Genomic DNA, 20942 nt, shown 5'->3' on the forward strand with positions numbered 1-20942 from the left:
GGTAGTGAGGTTTGTCAGCGGGACATCCTTGTATATTGTTTGCAGTTCTATTTTGCAGTGTTTTATTTTTAATTATGTATTTTCTGTTCTGTGTCTTGATTAATATTATCTTGTCCGTGACCTACTGTTGTCGGTAGTATCACATGGTTTTTCGATTTGTTCTGGTCTTGTAAATAAATCTCCTCCACCATTCACACAAGAAGCCGTGCAATCTAACTAACCCCATTCACTCCCAGCTGCACATACACACTCGCATGCATACCAGTTTAACAATACATACAACGCGTACAACGCGTACAACACATAACAACCACAGCAGCGGGTCTTCTGAGCCCCCAGTTGTCCGGGTCGCTACAATAATAATTGTTACAGCTGTATATGATGGTATTTAAAACAGGATTCATTTATCCGCCTTTTTACATATGTGCCCTTACTCTGGTCCCACGGCAGGTGGATATGCGACGGATTACTGTAATATGTTTGTGAAGCGACAGAGAACCACGTTTGAACGTTATTTGATCCTCTGACATCTAAACTGCTGTATCCTAGAATACAGTGTAGGTCTGCTTATTACAATGCCAGATTCAAAATAAAATAGCATTTTTATCAAAATAGTGTGTTTTTCCTAGAAAATAGTACCGGGAAAATATTGAATAATAGACAAAAATCGAGTATAAAAAAATAAAAATAAAAAAAAAATCCTGTAATTTTTCAGTAAAATTCAGAATAAACCACAAACGTGGAACACTTAGTATAGTGTACCTAAAATAAGCAGCATGTACTAGTGATGGCTGGGTAATTGAAATCAAGTAGATGTGTAGGTAAATGTGTTAGGCTTGCCATTATTTGTAGGACATATCCAGAAACAAGCAATTAAAAAATAAAAAATAAAAAGAATCTGCAAAATCTCCCATGCCAAGTTTTGTACAGGATTAGTGGTTTCTACAAGTACCTACCGCTATGGCCAACAGTTTTGCATCACCCTATAGAATTAACTAATTTTGCTTCATAAAGTCGAATGAAACCTGTTGAACAATGTTACGTTAACATATTGAACTACTTACCAGTTTTCCATATACTTTACGAAAAAGTGACAAATTGAAAATATCTCAACTCCAACATGAAATACTGTACTACTATTATGGTTTTTGCGATATCATTTTGTAATTTCTTTGATTACATGTTAAATAAAATATCTAAATTATGTTCATATATATATATATTTTTTATTATGTCTCAATCCTAAAATTCTAGGTGAGGCACAACTTTTGGCCATGGCTGTATGCACATAAATCAGAGACAGGCACAGACACAGCATCCAAAAAGACTCCCAGACTCTGATACTGTCAATAACTATTCCTGGTGAAAATCCTTAGCAAGCATCATCAAAACTGGACGAGGTGTTCTCATCTGTAAAACTGTAAAGAGTGACACACACACGTGCTAACAGTACGCACGTCTCCACTATATCCCTGCTATGCATCTTCTGGCAGTGTGATTTACAGGCTACTTTTCTTCACAGTGAACTAAAAGAAAAAGCACCCAGAGTACCCTCTCTGTATGAGTCAATGAGCTACTGATTAGCTCTGATAGCCTACTACAGTAAATGCCACTTTGGAGCACTCTGAAGAGAGTGTCTTTGTGCACTGCAGCACTGAACAGTGAGGCTGTCTGTACAGTGCCACACGAACCACATGCGACTTGGAATAGAACCAAAACCCTGGAATCAATGTGAGGCTCTTCAGTCTAGATGAGCTCCAGGTTTAAAAAAAAACAAACAAAAAAAAAATACAAAAGAAGCATGGCATAAACATGAAATTATTTATTGTACAGCAACAGACTACTGTTGTTGAATGGTGATATACTGTAAGAAATACATTTATGTCATTTAGTTTTTTTGGTATTTCAGGTTAACACTGGACATTTTGTACAAGAAAAAAAAAAAACCTACCGTTCTATATTCTACATTCTAAACTCCGATCTGGCAGCTTGAGCTGGGTCTTTATTACACAGCTATATGCCACTGTTTCAATACTTCTGAGCAACCCAAATGGAATATCTTTCTTTCTACAAAGCATTTTGAGGATTCTCAACTCACCTAAGTAGGAGTTCTTTTGGAAGCTTCTTGTTAATAGGTGCCTCATCGTTGTTTGAGAAAACCTGGAAAGAGCAGCGATAAGCCATGTTAACATTTCATGCAATAGTTATACAGTACCTACAGCTGTGGCTAAACGTTTTGCATCACCCTACAGAATTAACTAATTTTGCTTCATAAAGTCGAATGAAACCTGCTCTCCTTTCTTAAACAGATAATCTGATGAGGTACCAGGTTTCCAGGTTAATATGGTACGAATTTTGTTTTCCAAATAATTTGTTAACATTTTGATAGAATATTTTTTTAAATCCATGTTCGTCCCAGCACTATACAGTATAGTACCTACAGGGTGCTCAACAATTTGCCCCCCTACTAGGTGGACATATTTTAAGAGTCATAATTGTGGTATACGTTAAAGATGGTGGACGGTGTAAAAATATAGATAGTTAACCAGCTTGGATTAAATTATTAGATCAATTCAGTGGTTTGCTTTTTATCAGTGTTTTCCTGTGAAAACCTGTGGCTTTTCTGAACGCAGTACCAATGGTGCGCGCGCAGAAAGTAGAGATTAAAGCGTCACACAGCAGATGTGATTATAAATCGCTGGTACTATGTTCAGAAAAGAGCATTTTTTCGGATCAATTAAGGTGTGTGAAGACACCCTTGATGAGTAAAAAAACAGACAACAAGTTTTTTTATCTCTCTAAACAAAATCGATAAAACCAGCTCTAAGAAGCTCAATCTGACACCGCACCATTCATTGACTCTCAATAAAAAAATATTTCCCAAACTCTCTTTATATCCCATAACCCTTTGCGCGTAGCATAATGGAATTCCCCATAGAGAATCAGAGGAGTTGAGTATCTTGGTGCAATAATCTTTGGCTACACTGACCCAAATCACATGACAGGGGTTGTGGTTCTGCGCCATACGACGTACACCAAACTCCAGTTTTAGTTTTAAGTTCTTAGACTTTGGAACAGCTGATTTTCGCAGAAAAAACGCAAACCACTGAATTTATTTAATAATTGAATCCACTAGCTTGCTGAAATTAACAATCAACAATTTCTATATTGTTACACCATCTTAAAAGTATAGCCAAAATTATTCTTGTATTATGACTCTTTTAAAATATGTCCACCTAGTAACAGGGACGAATTTTCGGAGGGACGAATTGTTATGGGCATGTACCTAGACCCCATTACTGATTTTCAACAGGTCACATGACACTAAAATGTGAACATAAACCCAATTCTCAAACACTGCACTGCAAATACTGCAAAAGTTGATTAGCGTAACAGTTGTTAAAATGAAAAAAAATGATTCTGTTTCTAGTATCATGCTCTCAGAGTACTTCTGTTTGATAGAGCAGTAAGTAAGTCTATTGACTCCTGACAGCAAGGACAGAGGGCCTGTATCAAAGCAAGCAATCTGAATTTTAAATAAAATGCAAAGAAAAAAATGGATCTTGTGTTTATCTTATTTAATTATCTGGAAAGGTACTGTAGTGTTCCAACATTTTTATGGCTCGAGGGTGCATGCTTCTATTTTCATGGCAACTGGATATACAGTACCAAATTGAAACCGCACATTTTTATTATATCCAACACACACACACACACACACACACACACGCACCCCTTTAAAAAACAGTAAGGGTCCAGCTTTCGGTTATTGCTAAGATTCACTGAAAAAGTAGTACAGGTGGATATTAACAAACAAAGATAATTAAATAAATCTTGATTCTGACCTAAAATGGATGTCAATATTTGCTTAATATTTAGAGACTGTAATGTTGCCTTTCTCAGCAATAAAATCAGCCCACTTCTTCTCTCAGTGAAGCAGTAATCTGTCAACTTGATCTGACTGAAGCAGTGTGATTTACAGTACTAATAAAAGCTTTGCTGGCAATGTCACATGGGTCTTCTGATGGTAACCACCTCTCTCCAAAAAGCAGCAGCAGCCTCCTGTCTAGGTCCACTTTTATTATTATTATTATTATTATTATTATTATTTATTTCTTAGCAGACGCCCTTGTCCAGGGCGACTTACAGTCGTAATTCAATTAAGAGCAAGATAAATACAATGACTTTGGTTCTAGCAATTACAAGTATGACAAAATACGATTAAATAATACAGCAGATAAGTGTCAGTGTTAGTTACATCAGGATATAATTAAATACAAAATACTACAGATTAAATAACACTTGACAGATTACAGTACTCTAAAGTACAGGATTAAATGTAGTAAAATAGGGGGCAGATAAGAGCAAGTAAAGCGCTTTAAGGAAGGGTGATAAGTATCCCTAGGGAAAAAAAAGAGGAGTTCTACAGGTGCTGTCTGAAGAGGTGAGTCTTGAGGAGGCGCCGGAAGGTGGTCAGGGACTGGGCTGTCCTGACATCTGTAGGAAGGTCATTCCACCACTGCTGGTTTGTTCTGCCACCTTGCTCACTGTCCACTATTTCATTCCCACCTTCCTTTGCAAACTGGGTACAATATAGGATTGGAAGATTGTCCCTTGCCCAATTAAATTGAATAATGCTTGTTTAACACCCACCAGAATCTCTTAAATGGGCAAATCCAGGGCAAGTATGTTTTTGGATTTACATTAGAATAGTGTCAAAATCTCGCATATACAGTGGGGTCAATTATCCAAACTAATTGGGATCAATACTAGTTCACATAATCTATTTGTATGGATAATCGAACAGGTATTAATAACAATTACTGTACCTTTAATAATATATAGAATAATGCTAACATACACAAGTACTTAGTACACAACTAACCTACTAATGATATATAGCTAGTAACCTATTCTATCACATTAAGCAAACAACATTACAAAGCTTTACAAATCATTAAATTAATGCAATTCAGAAAAACTTTAACACCTACAGTTAAGGTAATGAAATACTGTCATTAAACGTACCATGTACCAAACTTTGAAAACCATCAAAGAATACAATTCAGTACAACTTTGACACATTACAGAACTTTAGGAATCATTAAACTTCAAAAATTCAGTAAAATGTTTCTATACTTTGATACTTGCTGTTAAGGCATTGTAATAACACGCAATTGAAATGAATAAAATAAAAGTTCTTAGCTGCTCAATAACAGAGACAGGCTCTTCAGCCCTTACTGATGAAATAAAAGAAAGATCAAGAACGAGGTGACTGTTTTAATTTGCTTAACTGTAACAGTTTAAAGCACACAATGCTCCATCTAAGGCTTTGGTGGTCTGAATAATTCTGTAACTTTCATTTCAGACTGCTGGTCTTTTTTTTGGCAGCTAAATCTCATAGCCGTTTTATCAGCAGAAGCTGTGTGCGTAATACACCACACGTAATTCATCCCATGATTACAGGTGCGTTCAGATAATTGACTCTCTACTGTAAGATTATAAAAACTAGAAACCAGAGTTTGTCAACAATAACCAAGAATCCTCACTAGCATAATCTAAGCGTTAAGGGGTCATATGTCACATCAGATTAAATGGTTTGTAAAATGAAGAAAAATAGAAATGTGAAAAAGATGATATCCTTCATATTTCCAGAGATGAAAACCAATGTGGCACTGAAACGGTTAATGGTCACTGGACACCTCTTGCAATGGAACTTTGTTGAGAGAATCAATGATATTACACGAGTTTAAAGTAACTGTAGCTAACAAAACAGTTCCATAAAAATGTCTCCGGCATGCACATCTACTCATTATATTTGGTCTGAAACATAATTTTCATTACAAAACATGATATCTGGTACTACACTACTGCAGCAGTTTGGAAGCCATGCTTATTTAGTCAAACTTCCTTGGTCATTTCACCTGGAAAGTGAAAAAACTGTCCCCAATCCCACAGTGGCTTCTTTCCTGTAAATAACCAATAAGCTGATTTCCCTACTGACTGACATGCTTTTAACCAGTAACACAACCTGAGAGACCAATTTCACAGCCAGCAACACACTTAACATGAAGGGTTAATACAACCATGACAATATGCCACTACTAATAAGTCACTACCTCAAACAGTTTCTGAGATCCTGTTCAGGGCTTCACAAAAAAAAAAAAAAAAATGATGAATTAATTATCCATTACACATCTTAAGTTAAGGAAACACAAAGCCACTGTTTCAGGAACAGTGGCTTGAAACCTGGTTCCAGAGACTGGAACAGCTAGTTTGAGGCAACTTTGCTGTATCAAACCAGAAACCTTGTCTCCTCAAAGTTGGGCCAGTGTTTGGAAAGAATAAAAGCACACCTGCATCTAATCCCGATTCTGACTCGCTTGCCAAATCTGAAGCAGCACTTTGTTGATCCTGTTTTTTTTTATGTTAATTAGGGATGCAAAGTTCCAAGTCACAAAGCAGCTTCATATTCCCTCAGGTTTAGTTTAAAATGGCATTTTACTACCCATTTCAGACTGCATTTAAAATGGACACAACTGTAGTCCTTGTCTACAGTACCAAGCCTAGTTTCCTTCCAGCTGCACCTGGTCAACGAGCCAGCTTTTTTCAAATTGTTTGCAATCCCTTCCCCTTTACAGCATGTTTGTTTTGCTCATTTCTCACTGAATACCCAACGGAGGTGTCTCAGCAAAATAATGATGACTTTGATAATGAGAAGTGGTGGATGCAACAACCGGGAATATAATACAAAATGTCTTCTTAAATTCAGGGGGTCTATTTCAATTACCTAAACAGCGTCTAATCTTAATACTGCCATCCTTGAATTCTATATGGATCCCTGTGGGACTGGCCCACCATGGCAATTTACAAACCTCTTATTAACATCACTAAATAAAATAAAAAATACAGTGGAAAGAGGTCTGTGATACAACAGGGTTACAGGTTACGAACATCAAAAAGAGGCATGATTCCCCACAGCTGAAGCTTTGATGAAAAGGCCTGTACCTGCCTTTTATCCTCGGACTGAAGAGTTAAAAACACAACAATTATTGAATAATCATAAATAACTGTGTAACACTTGACAGACATTTTCCATGTTCAATAAAATTTGTTTAAGTATTTGCATAATTTCTAGACTGATATGCGACACACAACCAGTTGCCTTTAATTATTTACAATAGAGAGCAGTTGGCGTATACTTCAAAGTTAATGATTAAAATGCATGATGATTCCTTTGTGATAAATGCAACACTAGATACACTTTACAATAGGGCTCAAAATGCTACAGTCATAAAACTTGAATACAATTGGTATTGGAAAGGGTTAAGGTTTGGAGGTGAACTACATTTCTTATTTCCATTAACATATCTGAACCCATTACAGAGAAGTCAGAGGTGCTTTGGATAAAATTAAGCTGAACAAAAAAAAAAGAACTATAAATAATACAGCTGAGATCAGAGTTAAAAAATGTGCTGGGTGATAAACTGTCCCACACTGATTAGCAACACACTACTGTCAGACAGAAATTAGTAGGATCCAGATTGTGAATGCCAAAAGCAAATTATTTCCTTCTAAAAGTACTTAATGTATGGCATACATCCAGCACAGTAAGAGATCCATTGCACCACGACACAAGGAAACGGCCAGGCTAGCACTTTGTGGGGGCAGGAAATCAGAATTGAAAATCAGCACAGCACAACAATAGCCCCTCCGGCACAGCTGATCGGGTTCATCAGACTTGAATGAGATCAGGACTCAATTACTGGTGGAGAAGCTGCTTTTCTGATACCTGACCAGAATGGGTTAGCTTGTGCTTCTTATCTGGGATTTTATTCACCCAGAAAGGAAGGGTGTGAAGTGCTGAACTGTGCTTTACTGGTAACGCTGGTCAAGACAGTGGGCCAGTCTCTTGCTACAGTACTGTATGAAGGAATGTCTGTTTAAGCCAACTAAATGTAAGACAAGCACATCAGGGCATTCCTCCCACGTCAAGGCTGTGAATTCAAAACTAGAGCTATCTGTAGGTTTGACATACAGAAAGATGCCTTCATATAGGCCTATAGTCCAGATTGTGACACAAAAGCATATGCTAAAGTACAGTATATCCCGACCAAATTTCAACACAACTAGAAAAGCGATTCTCTAGATCTAGGCAAAATGCAAGTGTGACATACAGGAAGATGGTCGGACAAAGACACCCTCCATACACCCCGAGAACTGGGGGGAAATTCTGCCGGTACTCACCAGTACTCCGTACCGGGTCTTATTTTAATGCCGGTACTGAGTACTGGGACTTATTTCATGTGCTTTTCATCCAACGCGCTTGCATTCCGTTCATTCACACTAGCGCAACGTTTCTCAAATGTGCTTTCATTCAGCACAGTTCATGCTGCTTGCATTCTGTTTCCTAATACTGCTTCTCTGTCTCTTTGATAAATTGATAAATATCAGACATAATTAACACAACATGCTTTGTCTTGCACTGATTTCCTTGCCAGAATTTGCGAGAAAATTCATAAAATGTAAAGGGATGTGTGGGACAGTAGGGATTAACAACATAAAAAAAAGCATCAACAAAGTAAAGTGCTGCTTCAGATTCGGCTTCAGATTACTTTGATACTGTTTCTGCCTGAAACATTCTAATCTTTTTCTGGCATAGATCATGGTAGAATTCATCTACACAGAAACACAACAGAGAAGCACACAGAATATACTAGGATAAGTACTCAGTAAAAAATAAAAAAACAGTGATATACAGTGGTTTGCAGAAATCTTCACCCCCTTGCTAAGTTTTCACATTTTGTTGGCACCTGAGCGTACTCCACGACGCTTTCAAATTAGACTTTACATGTAGAATCTACACAAGCTACTCCACATTGATAAAGTTAAAAAAATGCATATAAAATATAAACAAGTAAGATTTACAGGGAAAAACAGATTCATCTCAGTTGCATAAGTATTCAACCCCTTTGCTACTGCAGCCCTAAATCAGCTCAGGTGCAAATGATTTGTTTGGAAGGTCACAAAATTAGTGAAATGGTTTCAGCGTGTGTGTACTCAAAGTGGTTTAAAGTGTAGATCATTTCCCTAAGGTATATAAAGACTTTCAAGCTACAACTCACATAGTGATACAACAAAGCAACCATGACAACCAAGGAGTTTTCAAAACAAGTCAGGGATATAGTGGTAGAGAGGCACAGAGCAGGAGAAGGGTACAAGGCACTGATTATCCCTCTCAGCACAGTGAAGTCCATCATTAACAAGTGGAAGATGCATCATACCACCGAGACACTACCCAGATCAGGTTGCCCTCCCAAACTGAGCAGCCGGGCAAGCAGGAAACTGGTTCGGGATGTCACTCTGAAGCCAACAATGACCTTGAGAGATCTGCAAAGGTCTGTGCCTGAGATGGGAGTCAGTGTTCACACATCAACAATAAGCTGGTCCCTACACAAAGCTGGCCTGTATGGATGGGTGGCAAGAAAGAAGCCATTACTCAAAAAACCTCATCTTAAAGCACGTATGGAGTTTGCGAAAAAGCATGTAGATGATACTGCAGACATGTGGAAAAAGGTTTTGTGGTCAGACAAGACAAAAACTGAACTTTTTCGGTCTAAATTCCAAGCATTACGTCTGGCGCAAGCCCAAAACTGCACATCACCCAGTCAACACCATCCCAACTGTTAAGCATGGTAGTGGCAGCATCATGTTATGGGGATGTGTCTCTTCACCAGGGACTGGGAAGCTTGTCAGGATAGAGGGGAGAATGGAGGGTGCAAAGTACAGGCAAATCCTTGAGGAAAACCTGTTTGAGTCAGCCAAGACTCTGAAACTGGGGAGGAAATTCACATTTAAGCAGGACAATGACCCGAAGCACAAAGCCAAAGCCACACTGGAGTGGTTGAACAAGAAGAGAATTAATGTTTTTGAGTGGCCCAGTCAAAGTCTGTGCGATGGAAAGTGCAGCTACAGGTTACATTTACAAGAACCTTTTCACCTTTCCAAGATTACAGCTCGAGCAGAGACGTCAGACTTTTACTGCAGGTTGGCTAAATCGTGATATTTATGTTCTTGTTCAGGATTGACTTCCTTAACTACAGTTTCGCTCCACTGCAGCTGTAAGAATTTGTAAGACGCTTGCATGGCCTGGAGACAATAGGACTGAGAAGCACAAATAAGACATTGTTTCCATAGGTCAATCACTTTCAAAGGTGCTTCGTTTTAAGATCCTTGTCGTAAAGAGGCAAATCAGCCAATTGCAATTTAATTTAGGAAACACATGAACCCCTAACCTCCTGTACTGTTACCTGAAGTACCATCTTGATCGGTACTTGACAAGTCACGCTTTTTAAAATCCAGACATACTGTAAGGGGAATTAATTGGTACTTGCTGTTTTACACATGAAACTGTTGCTACTCATAAATCCAAACATGATAAACATTTCTTGCATTGATGGCTTCAATTTAAAGACAAGAACATGTTATCTGAAGTTATTTTGTAATAACTTTCCACATCCTAGTTGTGCCAATCTTTTAGCAGTGTGATTTACAGGCTACTTTTCTTCACAGTGAACTAAAAAGAAAAAGCATCCAGAGTATGCTCTATGAGAGTCAATGAGCTACTGATTAGCTCCGACAGCTTAGTACAGTAAATGCCACTTCTGAGCACTCTGAAGAGAGTGCCTTTGCGCACAGCAGCACTGAACAGCGAGGATGTCTGTACAGTGCCACACAAACCACATGTGACCTGGAATAGAACCAAAACCCTGGAATCACTGTGGGGCTCTTCAGTCTGGGCGGGTTTTGCGTCTTCATTATTATATTCTATGTGTAAGAAGCAGTTTAAAAAAAATAAAGTAAAAATAAAAATACACTTATTGAACATTAATGCAGTTTAAGTAGTTTTCCTATAAAATAAAAACAGTTGTCTCAAGCCCGAGTCCTCCTATGTAGACACCGCCCAAAGAAGGTAAAAAAAATAAATGCAAAGGCATCAAGAGCCAGTAGACTTTGGGTTAGATTGCCAGCCTCACTACATTCACAATGCCAAACTGTTTGTATGCAGACAAAGGCATTACAAATAAATGAGCCTTGATTGTGTGATTATGAAGCCGAGGATGTGTCCGGAAATAGGTGTTCACATGAACATGAAGCACCGTTACATGAATCAGTCTCAGTCCCTGAACTGCTAAAACACCCCCATAATCAGGATCAAACAACCTCCATATATAACTGTAGGTACACATTTTTTTTTTATTGAAGGTTTCACCTTTTTTCTCCAAACATACTGTGGTCCCTTAATTTATAGTTATATTTTTACTCTCATCAAACCAGAGAATTTTATTGAAGGTGGCTTCAGATTCCTGTTCATATTTCTTTGCATACTGACGAGTTTGTTTAATGAATTTTCTTTAAAAGTGGTTTGTAGCGAAGGTCTATGTGCATACAACTCTTCTGTATTCAGGTGCCTTTGTACAGTTCTTTCGTGCCCAATGTTTCTAAATCTTTCTTGAACCTTGGCTGCTCGTCTTGGATTTGTTTTAGCTTCTTGGATGATTCCCCAAATTGTAAAGACTTTAACACCAAGAGGAAAGATTTAACTGTAATATTACTGTAATTTAAAATCATAAAAACTGCGGCTTGGCCAGCTCCAGCAACAAAACCTTGATTTATGTCTCCTACTAAATCAGTTCTCCAATAGTAAATACATGCTTAGGACCTGTGGAAACCAACAACTAAAACTACTCTTCGTGAAACTGCCTAGACGTTCCCAATTACTTTGTAAATACTGCACAGAGTGTCAGCCTCAGCAACAATGAAGGGTTGCTTTCACCGTAATAGTACGGTAGCTCTTTAAGTGAACAGTTTTTGACAATGTGCAGACTGATTGTAAGAACACTAATAAGATACATTAAACAATAAATGAATCAATTAATTTTTATGATTCATTTATTATTTTGGGGGAAAATGTCCTTAATTTTGTGAGAATCCCTCTCCACCTCCCACAGAGGCTTTATGGCTTTAACTCTCTGGCTGGTGTTCTAGGAAAGACTATAGCTCAACTCTCCACAGGGTTATAGGTATGCGTTTGTCTATAACTGCAGTGGTCTGCTGCCATCAGGACTGCATTTCAAGCATAGATAACCCAGAAGTCAATAGGATACTTACCAAGTATACAAATGACACACCAGCAGTGTGCCGAAGGACTGCAAGGTCATGGATTGGATGAACAGAGGGAGATACAATATTAAATATTCCAGGGTAAGTGAACAGGCTGCATGTCTGTCATGGAAGGTAAGTAGATGACTGATGGTTTTAATTAAGTAACTCAAAAATGACGAGTGAGAGAACCAACACGTACAATTGAGGTGTCATTATAGTTAAAGAAAAATGGCCATTCATACTGTAGTAAGTGAAATTGCAACAAATGGTTATAAAACTCCATGTGAGCAGTTGCCAAAATACAGCATTTATTAGCTTCCCCAATTAGGAGTCACTACGAAGAAGAAAAAGGGTGTCCAGGGTTACCTACATTAACCGTAAAATTGTAACTTAATTATTTTTATAAGCACAAAAGTAAATATAACATTGATAAATAACACAATGTTGATTGAATTATAAAAGACTAGCCTGGATATAAATGAAAGAATCATACTTCCCTGACAGCTCTTTTACAGCCACCTGTGGGTAAGCGATGCTGCAGGGGCAAAGCAACAGGCATTAAATCAGGTCACCTGTTAACTGGTGCCAACAAACAGCCTTGGATGAAATAATCAGTAAGTACACTGTAAATCACCTCACCCTAATATGTCTATGATAAAGGAGTATGTAAGCCATAACCCACGACAGGGTGTTCGGAAGACATAGCGTTTACGCACGCCTGGGTGCATTGTGAGGCACAATGCCACAGGCTGAGTGCCTTCACCACCCAGAAGTGCAATAAGATACATCTTACCACACCCCCCGTCATGGGTTATTGCGTTTATAAAAGGGCTCTATGTGTATTTCAAAAAAACAAAACATTTTAAACTTTAAATTATGTTTTCTGTAATTAACCCTTCTGCCAGTGCAAAATAATTTCTAAACTTTGTCTTTAGAAGCAACAAATTTGCTGGAAAAACATATTACTATGGAGTAACTCATTTTTTAATGTTTTAATTTTTTTTTTTTTTTTTTTTTATATTTCAAGGGTACAACTTGAAAAAATAAAAATCTAACTGCTTATTTACATGTTTTATATGCCTTGGTAGGTAAAGTTTATGTTTGAAATCACCGTTTCCACAATACAGCAATTGTGCTTTGCACCTTTATTGTTTTATTCCTCCAAACATGCTGCATGCGTCTCTTCTCCAGAGTCTTCGAGATGGCCAGTGAGGCAGCCATTATACAGAATGTCACTCTTATCAGTCAACCTGAACAAAGCTACTCACTGCATTATTATTATTATGATGATGATGATGATGATAATAATCTTTGTTGATGGTCCAGTAACTTTTAAGGCTATTTTCACATCAATGACTAATCACAGATATTATCTCCCTGCTTCCAGCGTTGGACAATAACTGGATTGTTGTGGACCTACAGTGGCAGCCAAAACCAGCTATTCACCTGTCGCAGTGCGATAACATAAAAATGTTGCAGCTTTGCAATCCTGTTTTTTCTGACTACCAACTATAATGATTCACTACACTGAATCAAACTATTATATAGTACTGTTATTAGTTAATATATGCATGAAAGGTGGAAAAGTGGAAGCACAACTAGTCTTAAGATAGCAGTGCCACACATCTTGCTATGTAATCGGGGTGTGGAAAATCGAAGTAATACTGGATATGTTATGCATATTTGTCATTGATTTTCTTTTTCTTTATTCTGGCTCTAGCCAAGGACGCATTTAATGTGTCCACTGCCTCTTAGACAAATCATCGAAAAAATTCAAAATGAAAGGTACTAGAGGCTACCGAAATGTAAATTTACTGCATTCCTACAAGACAAGACAAATAAATAAATAAATAAACAAATAAATAAACAAACAAACAAACTACAGGAGCCTGTCATATCAGATTTAATTGGTTCCAGGGGTCCATCGGATATGTACAAATATCCTATCTACGAGGGAGTCGTTATATCACCTTGTAATTACTTTATTAATGTCGGGGCATTATAAATTAACAATGTCAGGAACATAAGTGTGTCTAAAACACCAAAGAACGGTACTGCATGTATACTATTCAAAGAAAATGTGAAAATGATTGCAAAACATAGCACTGTAATACAGTATTTGGCAAAATAGCATTACAAAAAGCACATCCAGTGTTTACTCTATGCCAAAGTAATCCAATAGGTGTGGGTTAAGGCCAAATAAAAAAAATGTGTGGTTCGGGTTATGCTGGAAAAAAAAACAAAAAAACTTTTTTTTTTTTTTTTTTTTTTTTATTTACTTAATAAGCAGTGTGAGCTGGTCAAAGTGGCAAGTGCCAGTTTACAGTACATTGTAACCCTGTTGTACTTTCATTAGTTACACTGTCATCTTGCTTCATTCTCCCACCATCTCCCCTTTCTCCACCTCACAGCTGGCTCAGTCTCATTTCATCTGCCTTGCTTTATGCTATAGGCAGGTAGCTCTAAAGAGTGAAACCACTGGGACTAAAATATAGCAGCATCATTACTGCGACACTTAATGACTGTCAATAAATTATTTTCTACACTGAAAACATTGCCATAAAAAGTCTGCTGCAAATAAAGTAATTTTTATAGTAGAGGGAAAAAAAGAAAGAGATGAGTCTCCTATTGCAACTAGAAACCAACGTGTCTGTCACTCCTGTTTTCTGGCTGTCTGTGAAACGCTACATTGGCGTCAGAGCAGGATAAGAACAAAACCTACGTCGTCAAGCAGGAGCAGTGAGGAGACATGGACCAGTGGATCCGCTGCAACCCCGACACATCCCAGACCCGGTGGGATGGCAACGTGGAAGACCCCCTCGGTGGCCTTGAGGATCAAGGCTGGTGCCTTGCCTGCGGGGAGTTCGGGCACAAGGAGGTACCGCCTGCCCTGAAGCAAAAGAGGAGGAAGGGAGGCCGTTCTCGCCGACAAGCGAGGGAACCGGTGCCGCTTCCAGCATCGGAGTGGGAGGTGCTGCCCGCATGGGCGCCAGAGAGTGCAGCGCTTGTGCTGGAGAACGAGACAGAGCAGTGGAGTGGCTGGAAGACCTACCCATCCCGGATCCGGTGGATGGCGGATGGGAGGACCTCTTTGAGGACCAGGGTTGGTGTTTTGTCTGCCGGGAGTTCGGGCACGAAGTGGGGCGCTGTACCCATCAAGAGGGAGAAGACCTGTCTGCCTGAAAGCAAAAGCGGAAGAGGGGCGGCTGGCCCCGAAGGCAAACACAGGAGCCGGTGCCATCCCCACCGCCTGAGAGGATGCAAGGGAGAGAGGAGCCGCTGCAAGCGCCTGTCCTTTCAAGGGCTCCTGCAAAGGGCGTGAGCAGGGAGCAGGAGCGGCGACGGCCGCCAGCGCAACCCCGTTCCCCAGCAAGCGCCAACCCTTTCAAGGGCTCCTGCAAAGGGCGCAAGGTAAGAGCAGGAGCGACGACGGTCGACAGTACAACCTCCTGTCTCCCAGCAAGCACCAGCAGCGCCGCGTGACTGCACAGATCCGCCGTCTGACTGCACGGAGCCGTCGCCTGACTGCCCAGCGCTGCCGCCCAACTGTCCCGTGCCACCGCTGCCAACACTAAACTTGAAAAAAGACTGCACCTCAAGGGGTAGTGCAAGTATTAAATGTACCTGTGTTTTCAGTGTCAGGTATTTCTGTTTTCTCCCAAGCTTAACCCTAGCTCCTTCAGCAGATTACCCCCAGGTCAGTTTTAAGCAGGTTTTTCTGAGACACAACAGACAGGTATTGATATGTTGCAGCTTGTAACAATCACCCATGTCAAGCTGATACACTGCAGTATGAAATCTAGCTTCTCGGCAACCAGGGTCAATGGAGTATGCAAACAAAGCACTGTATAGTAAACAATGCTGCATCAGCACACAGCTACTGTAGAGGCTACCAGAGTGATTCATTTACAGGCTAGGATTTAAAAGTAAAATAGTGCCTGTACAGGTGTTTTTTTAAAGCATGTTGAATCATACATGTTTTGATGTGCAAGTGGTCTTTGTAACGTTAACATCTTTACAGGCTATGGATGCTAAACACAGAATGGAGCCCATCAGAGAACCAGTAAATGCACAGATTACATTAGCCCTGAGTGAGAAAGCGAACTTCTGTAATTTATTTTTCTTTTCTAATGCCATGCGAGTACAGCCCCATTCTGTTTTGGTTCTTGGGCTACAACAGAACTTCTCAAATGCAGAGTTTTAAAAGAAACTTACAGTATGTTTTACCAAACCTATTTTTCCATTTTGAAACATGTACTGTACACTAGACACTTTGTTAACAGGCCTTGCTTTGAAATAGTGTTGCACTTCTCTGGTCATTTTACCCAGGAGTGAAACTCTTCCCATCCCTAGAGCATTTTTGCCTGTCGGTAACCAAGCAGGCAAATCCCTTAATGACTGACAATCTTTGTAGCCAAAAAGATGATTTGATTTTGAAGATACCACTGTGGAGAAATGACCTAGAAAGTGAAGCAATAACAGATTTCCTGGAGGGCTACCTTTATAGTGAAAAAAAGTGCACAACGTGTAAGATTTATGAAATTATCATGTTAGCTACTACCACTTTAAAAGGGAAATAATAATTTAATTCAAGCAGCTTTTGTAGCCAAGTGTTGGACTTGATGTGTTCTATTTTTTTTTTTGTAAACTATTAGTAAGGTGGTTACTGATTTTTACTTTGTCCTTCTAAAATGCAAAAAAACAGAACCCCTACTTACAATGCAGGTAAATCAGCAGAAAACAGGCTGCACGTTTAAACTGCTACTGTATAGGTCAACCTGTCAGCTCCAGGTACAGCACATTGAAGAAATTGGTTGCTTTCCCAATGCAAACCAAAGCTGTTTTAAAAACAAAAGACAAACTGACAACTACTTTACCAAACAAGAAAGGCTTTTGTAGTCGGAAACCCTGCTCCCAGTGTCAAAAAGTGTTATTATTGTTCAGTAGTTGGAGAACAACAGGACAACTATTTGAACATTGAATCAGGTGAAACTCTGGTGTGTGACATCCATTTAAGAATACTACACCAACAAATGCAGGGCATGACTAGTCAGCAAACTGTGACTGTTTGGAAAGGGAAGACTGTTTTCCTTTCCCATGAAGCGGAGTGGAAGACCCCTACCTAATACACCACGTACTGAAAACAATAATGGAGTGTAGTGCACACTGTTAACCCCTGCTTCCAGATAAGGCCCTGACCCCACACCAGGACTGGGAAAACAAAGAACAAATACTTCATGAAGTCAGGCCAGGGTTACCCGTCACTCTTCAAGAGCAATCAGGCAGGAATTGAGTCAATGCAACATTTTATTATTCAAAACAACAAAAAAAGCATGTAGGTTCTTCACAAAAGCCTTCAAATACAACTGAAAACATGTACATGCTTGTAATTTAATATATTCAGGTTCAGATTATGGCACCTGGGCAATTAAACATTCATTCATTAATTAATTAATGAATGAATGTTTAACTGAGGCCTGCACAATAAAAGCCATGGGGAAGAATAATCTATTATTTTTTGCATCTTTAAAAAAAATGTACTTGCTCTGTATCCAAACATTGTTTATGATTTGTTACTAAAACAATCTAGTGCCAGCAGTGAGCAATCAAGCACCAGCTTAATCTGATCTGCAGTGACTTATTACAGGAGTTTATCCAACCAGTATTAAGTCTCACCTGAGCATTCAGGTCATTACCTGCCGGAGCAGATCCAGGTTACCATGGAGGTAAAACCTTACTTTAACCAGAGCATTTAGCATGAGGCTGATTGCACAACTAACCTAATTAGGAACCCTATGCACACCTACGGAAAGTAGTTTCTTACTATGGCAGTTTTACTATCAGAAAACCCTGCAAACGTTTAAACTGCAGTGTTGTCCATAAACCTTGTTCAATGTTACATTAAAACATGAATACTATGAGTTTAGCCTTCTGTGCGCCCTACTTTATCCAAAATCAGACTTTACTGGTTTTCCATTTTGTTTACATTCTATGAATAAAGTTTAGCCTGCAGGCACACAAGCATGCTCCCTCCTTGAAGCCTTTTTACTTTATTACCAGCATTCTCCCAATAAAACCTGCTGCAGAAGGAGGTTATTCATGTTATCAGAGAACATGGGTCCCTTGATTGCTCTTGAAAGCCGAACAAATGTCATAGTTTATTATTGTCATAAATTATAAATGTCATAAATTATTGTATTTCTTGCTCTTATTGTATTACTTGTATTGTAACACTTGAATGTATTTGCTTACGATTGTAAGTCGCCCTGGATAAGGGCGTCTGCTAAGAAATAAAGAATAATAATAATAATAATAGTTTACTTCAGCATCGTTGCAGATCAAGACTACTCATCAATGCTTCACTTCTACACTTTCTCCCCCTTCACTGTCCCAGACCTTTCACTACACAATCGTTATCACGATCCTTGTACAGGTCCTAATAAAGTGCCCAAGTAGTGTGTGTGTGTGTACATACATATATATATAGAAATCTTGAAAAATGTAATCTTTATATTGAATTCACTTGTTTAAGCTGGTAATCTTGTACTATCCTTGTTGTGTTCATAAACTATTTGTTAATAATTGAAAAATAAAGTATAATCAATAAATATTTGAAAACAGGCATATACTATATGCCGCATACACGTTATACAGTAGCTAGAATACAAATGAAAACTTCCCTTTTCCAAAGTCCTTGATAACAGTAATGAAAACACAATCCACACAAGCCTCATATTTGGCTGGCCAAAGCATTCACTTTCTGCTTTATCTTCTCTTTTCTGATTTTCCTTTTGGAAGACCTAAGGCTCATGAACAACACCACTACCATGGATACCCAAACATGTTGCTGCATCACAGCAGTTTGATGCCTGCTATAGGCTTAATTGGTTACTCCCCACTTTCAAAAAGCTTGTGAGCATTCTGTACCCTGGCTACACTGCTTTAGTTGCCAAACAGAGTTTGCTGCTATCAGGGTATGTTTCAGAACTATACCCACAGAGTTTAACTAGTGAAACCAACAAAACTCAAATCAGCAGGTCAAGACTGGTTATTTTTAGTCACACTCAGTAGTACTAATACTACTGTAACATCTCTGTGCGGGGCCTGGTAGAAAAGGAAACAAGTCTCAAACAGCTGACAGCACAGTTCCCCTAATTCAAAAGTGGTAGTGGACAAAGTTAAACACATATTTAAATAATATGAACACATGCAAGCTGAGCTCTCATTGCTGGCTACATTTACGCTAGCTGTTTCTTAGGCTTTGGGATGAAGGATGAAAGGGTACAGCTTCCAGACCAACAGAGGTTTATCAAAAAAAAAGTACAAAATTAAAAATGCCAAATAAATCTCTGATTATTATGACTGTTCGGATTATTGTTATTATTAGGGATGAGCCCATTGTAAATTTGTCACAAATTAACCATGCAAGCCATAACTGCGACTTGACAAACTCGGTTTCCTCTGTTCTCCTGGGCATTAGCCTACACCCATTGACTAAATGTCTTCACTAGTTTGTTCTGATGGTAGACCCTGAAGCGAAACAACATTAGGAACAGAACCAGCCAGTAGCAACGTGGTTAAATGTTCCCTAAAATCCTAAAAAAAAAAAAATATGTTGCTTATGTTCATTTTTTTTTTTGGTTCACATGATATGATATACATTGACCGCGATAGCCCTTAAACCGCTACTGTAAGTGTAACAACACTTACACAATGCTGTCGCTGCCAGCAGGTGCAGGGTAAACAGAGACAGATTACGCTTTTGTGGGTTTCAGCGGGACGAACAAAAGCTGCAAGTTTGTCGTTGGAAATAATAATAATAATAATAATAATAATAATAATAATATACGTAGGACATTGTGACACCAGAAACCTAACCCACAACCACCTTTAATGTATATTTTTAAATCACGAGTTTCCCCATTCACATATCACACGATTCAATAAAAATCATATAGAGCAGGAACCGCACTACTTACCTCAAACCTGCCCTTCGTGATGCCGTTCATGTCAGCAGCAGCAGGCGAATATTATTTGAACACGAGCACAATTACAACTGTAACCTCGCAGACTAGTGGCAACTACTCCGTAGTTTACAGAATTGCGCACGCTACTGACAGATTATGCGTGTGTCCCGTTAGTCTCTATACAACAATGTAATCCCAGCCTGCTCAGGAGGGTCTCTGGTCTCCCGTCTATATCAATGATCACACAATCACAACAACAATAACATGGAGGAGACAGACTGCCTCCCTGACCTCACTTCCGCCTACTCTAATCTGATCACAAGACTATTGTATTTTGCAGAAGAGTGTCGGGCTCTACACGCTTCTTTTCCTTCAATTTGTCATACAAATATTAGTGCATATGTGCTTTCTGCGGCTATTACATAGAGAAACAGTCCGACAAATAAGCGACGCCCAGTACCAAACGACGTGTCGCTTCCCCTGCCCTGCTGCAGGTCTTTTTGCTTTGGTTTTGCAGGCACTAGAAGGAGGGGGTGCGGTGACGTCATTGCTGCGGGAAATGTGCGCGTGGCCGCTTTGTTTTGATTCAGTCTCTGCAGCTGCGGCCGGAGCTTAACACAACAGATGTGCAAAAAGCGGCAAAGTTTAGAGAAGAGTCGCCGCACAGACCGTGGTGGTCATCGCTCACCTAGCACTGGGTCCAACATACCCCCTGTCTTCCCCCTCTTTCATTTCTCATTGCACTCGGAGACGCTGGAGGGCGCACAAGAAGAACACAAACTCACACAGAATAAGTTCTGTACACATTAT

General features: G+C 39.1%; 1 protein-coding gene across 2 annotated transcripts in view; it reads right to left on the minus strand.

Moving 5' to 3' along the window:
* The window catches only part of LOC117435506 (F-box/LRR-repeat protein 2), an 89178-nt gene extending 68541 nt beyond the window's left edge, over positions 1 to 20637 (minus strand). For both annotated transcript variants that reach the window (XM_059012882.1, XM_034058755.3), the window contains exons 1-2: positions 20145 to 20637; positions 2099 to 2160 (exon numbers count right to left, since the gene is read on the minus strand). In XM_059012882.1, coding sequence (XP_058868865.1) covers positions 2099 to 2160; positions 20145 to 20174 — 92 coding nt within the window. In that variant the 5' untranslated portion in view covers positions 20175 to 20637. The remainder of the gene's footprint in view (positions 1 to 2098; positions 2161 to 20144) is intronic.
* Positions 20638 to 20942: the final 305 nt, after the last annotated feature.

The sequence above is a fragment of the Acipenser ruthenus genome, chromosome 3, assembly GCF_902713425.1.
Source record: "Acipenser ruthenus chromosome 3, fAciRut3.2 maternal haplotype, whole genome shotgun sequence".
In the NCBI taxonomy this organism is placed as follows: domain Eukaryota; kingdom Metazoa; phylum Chordata; class Actinopteri; order Acipenseriformes; family Acipenseridae; genus Acipenser; species Acipenser ruthenus.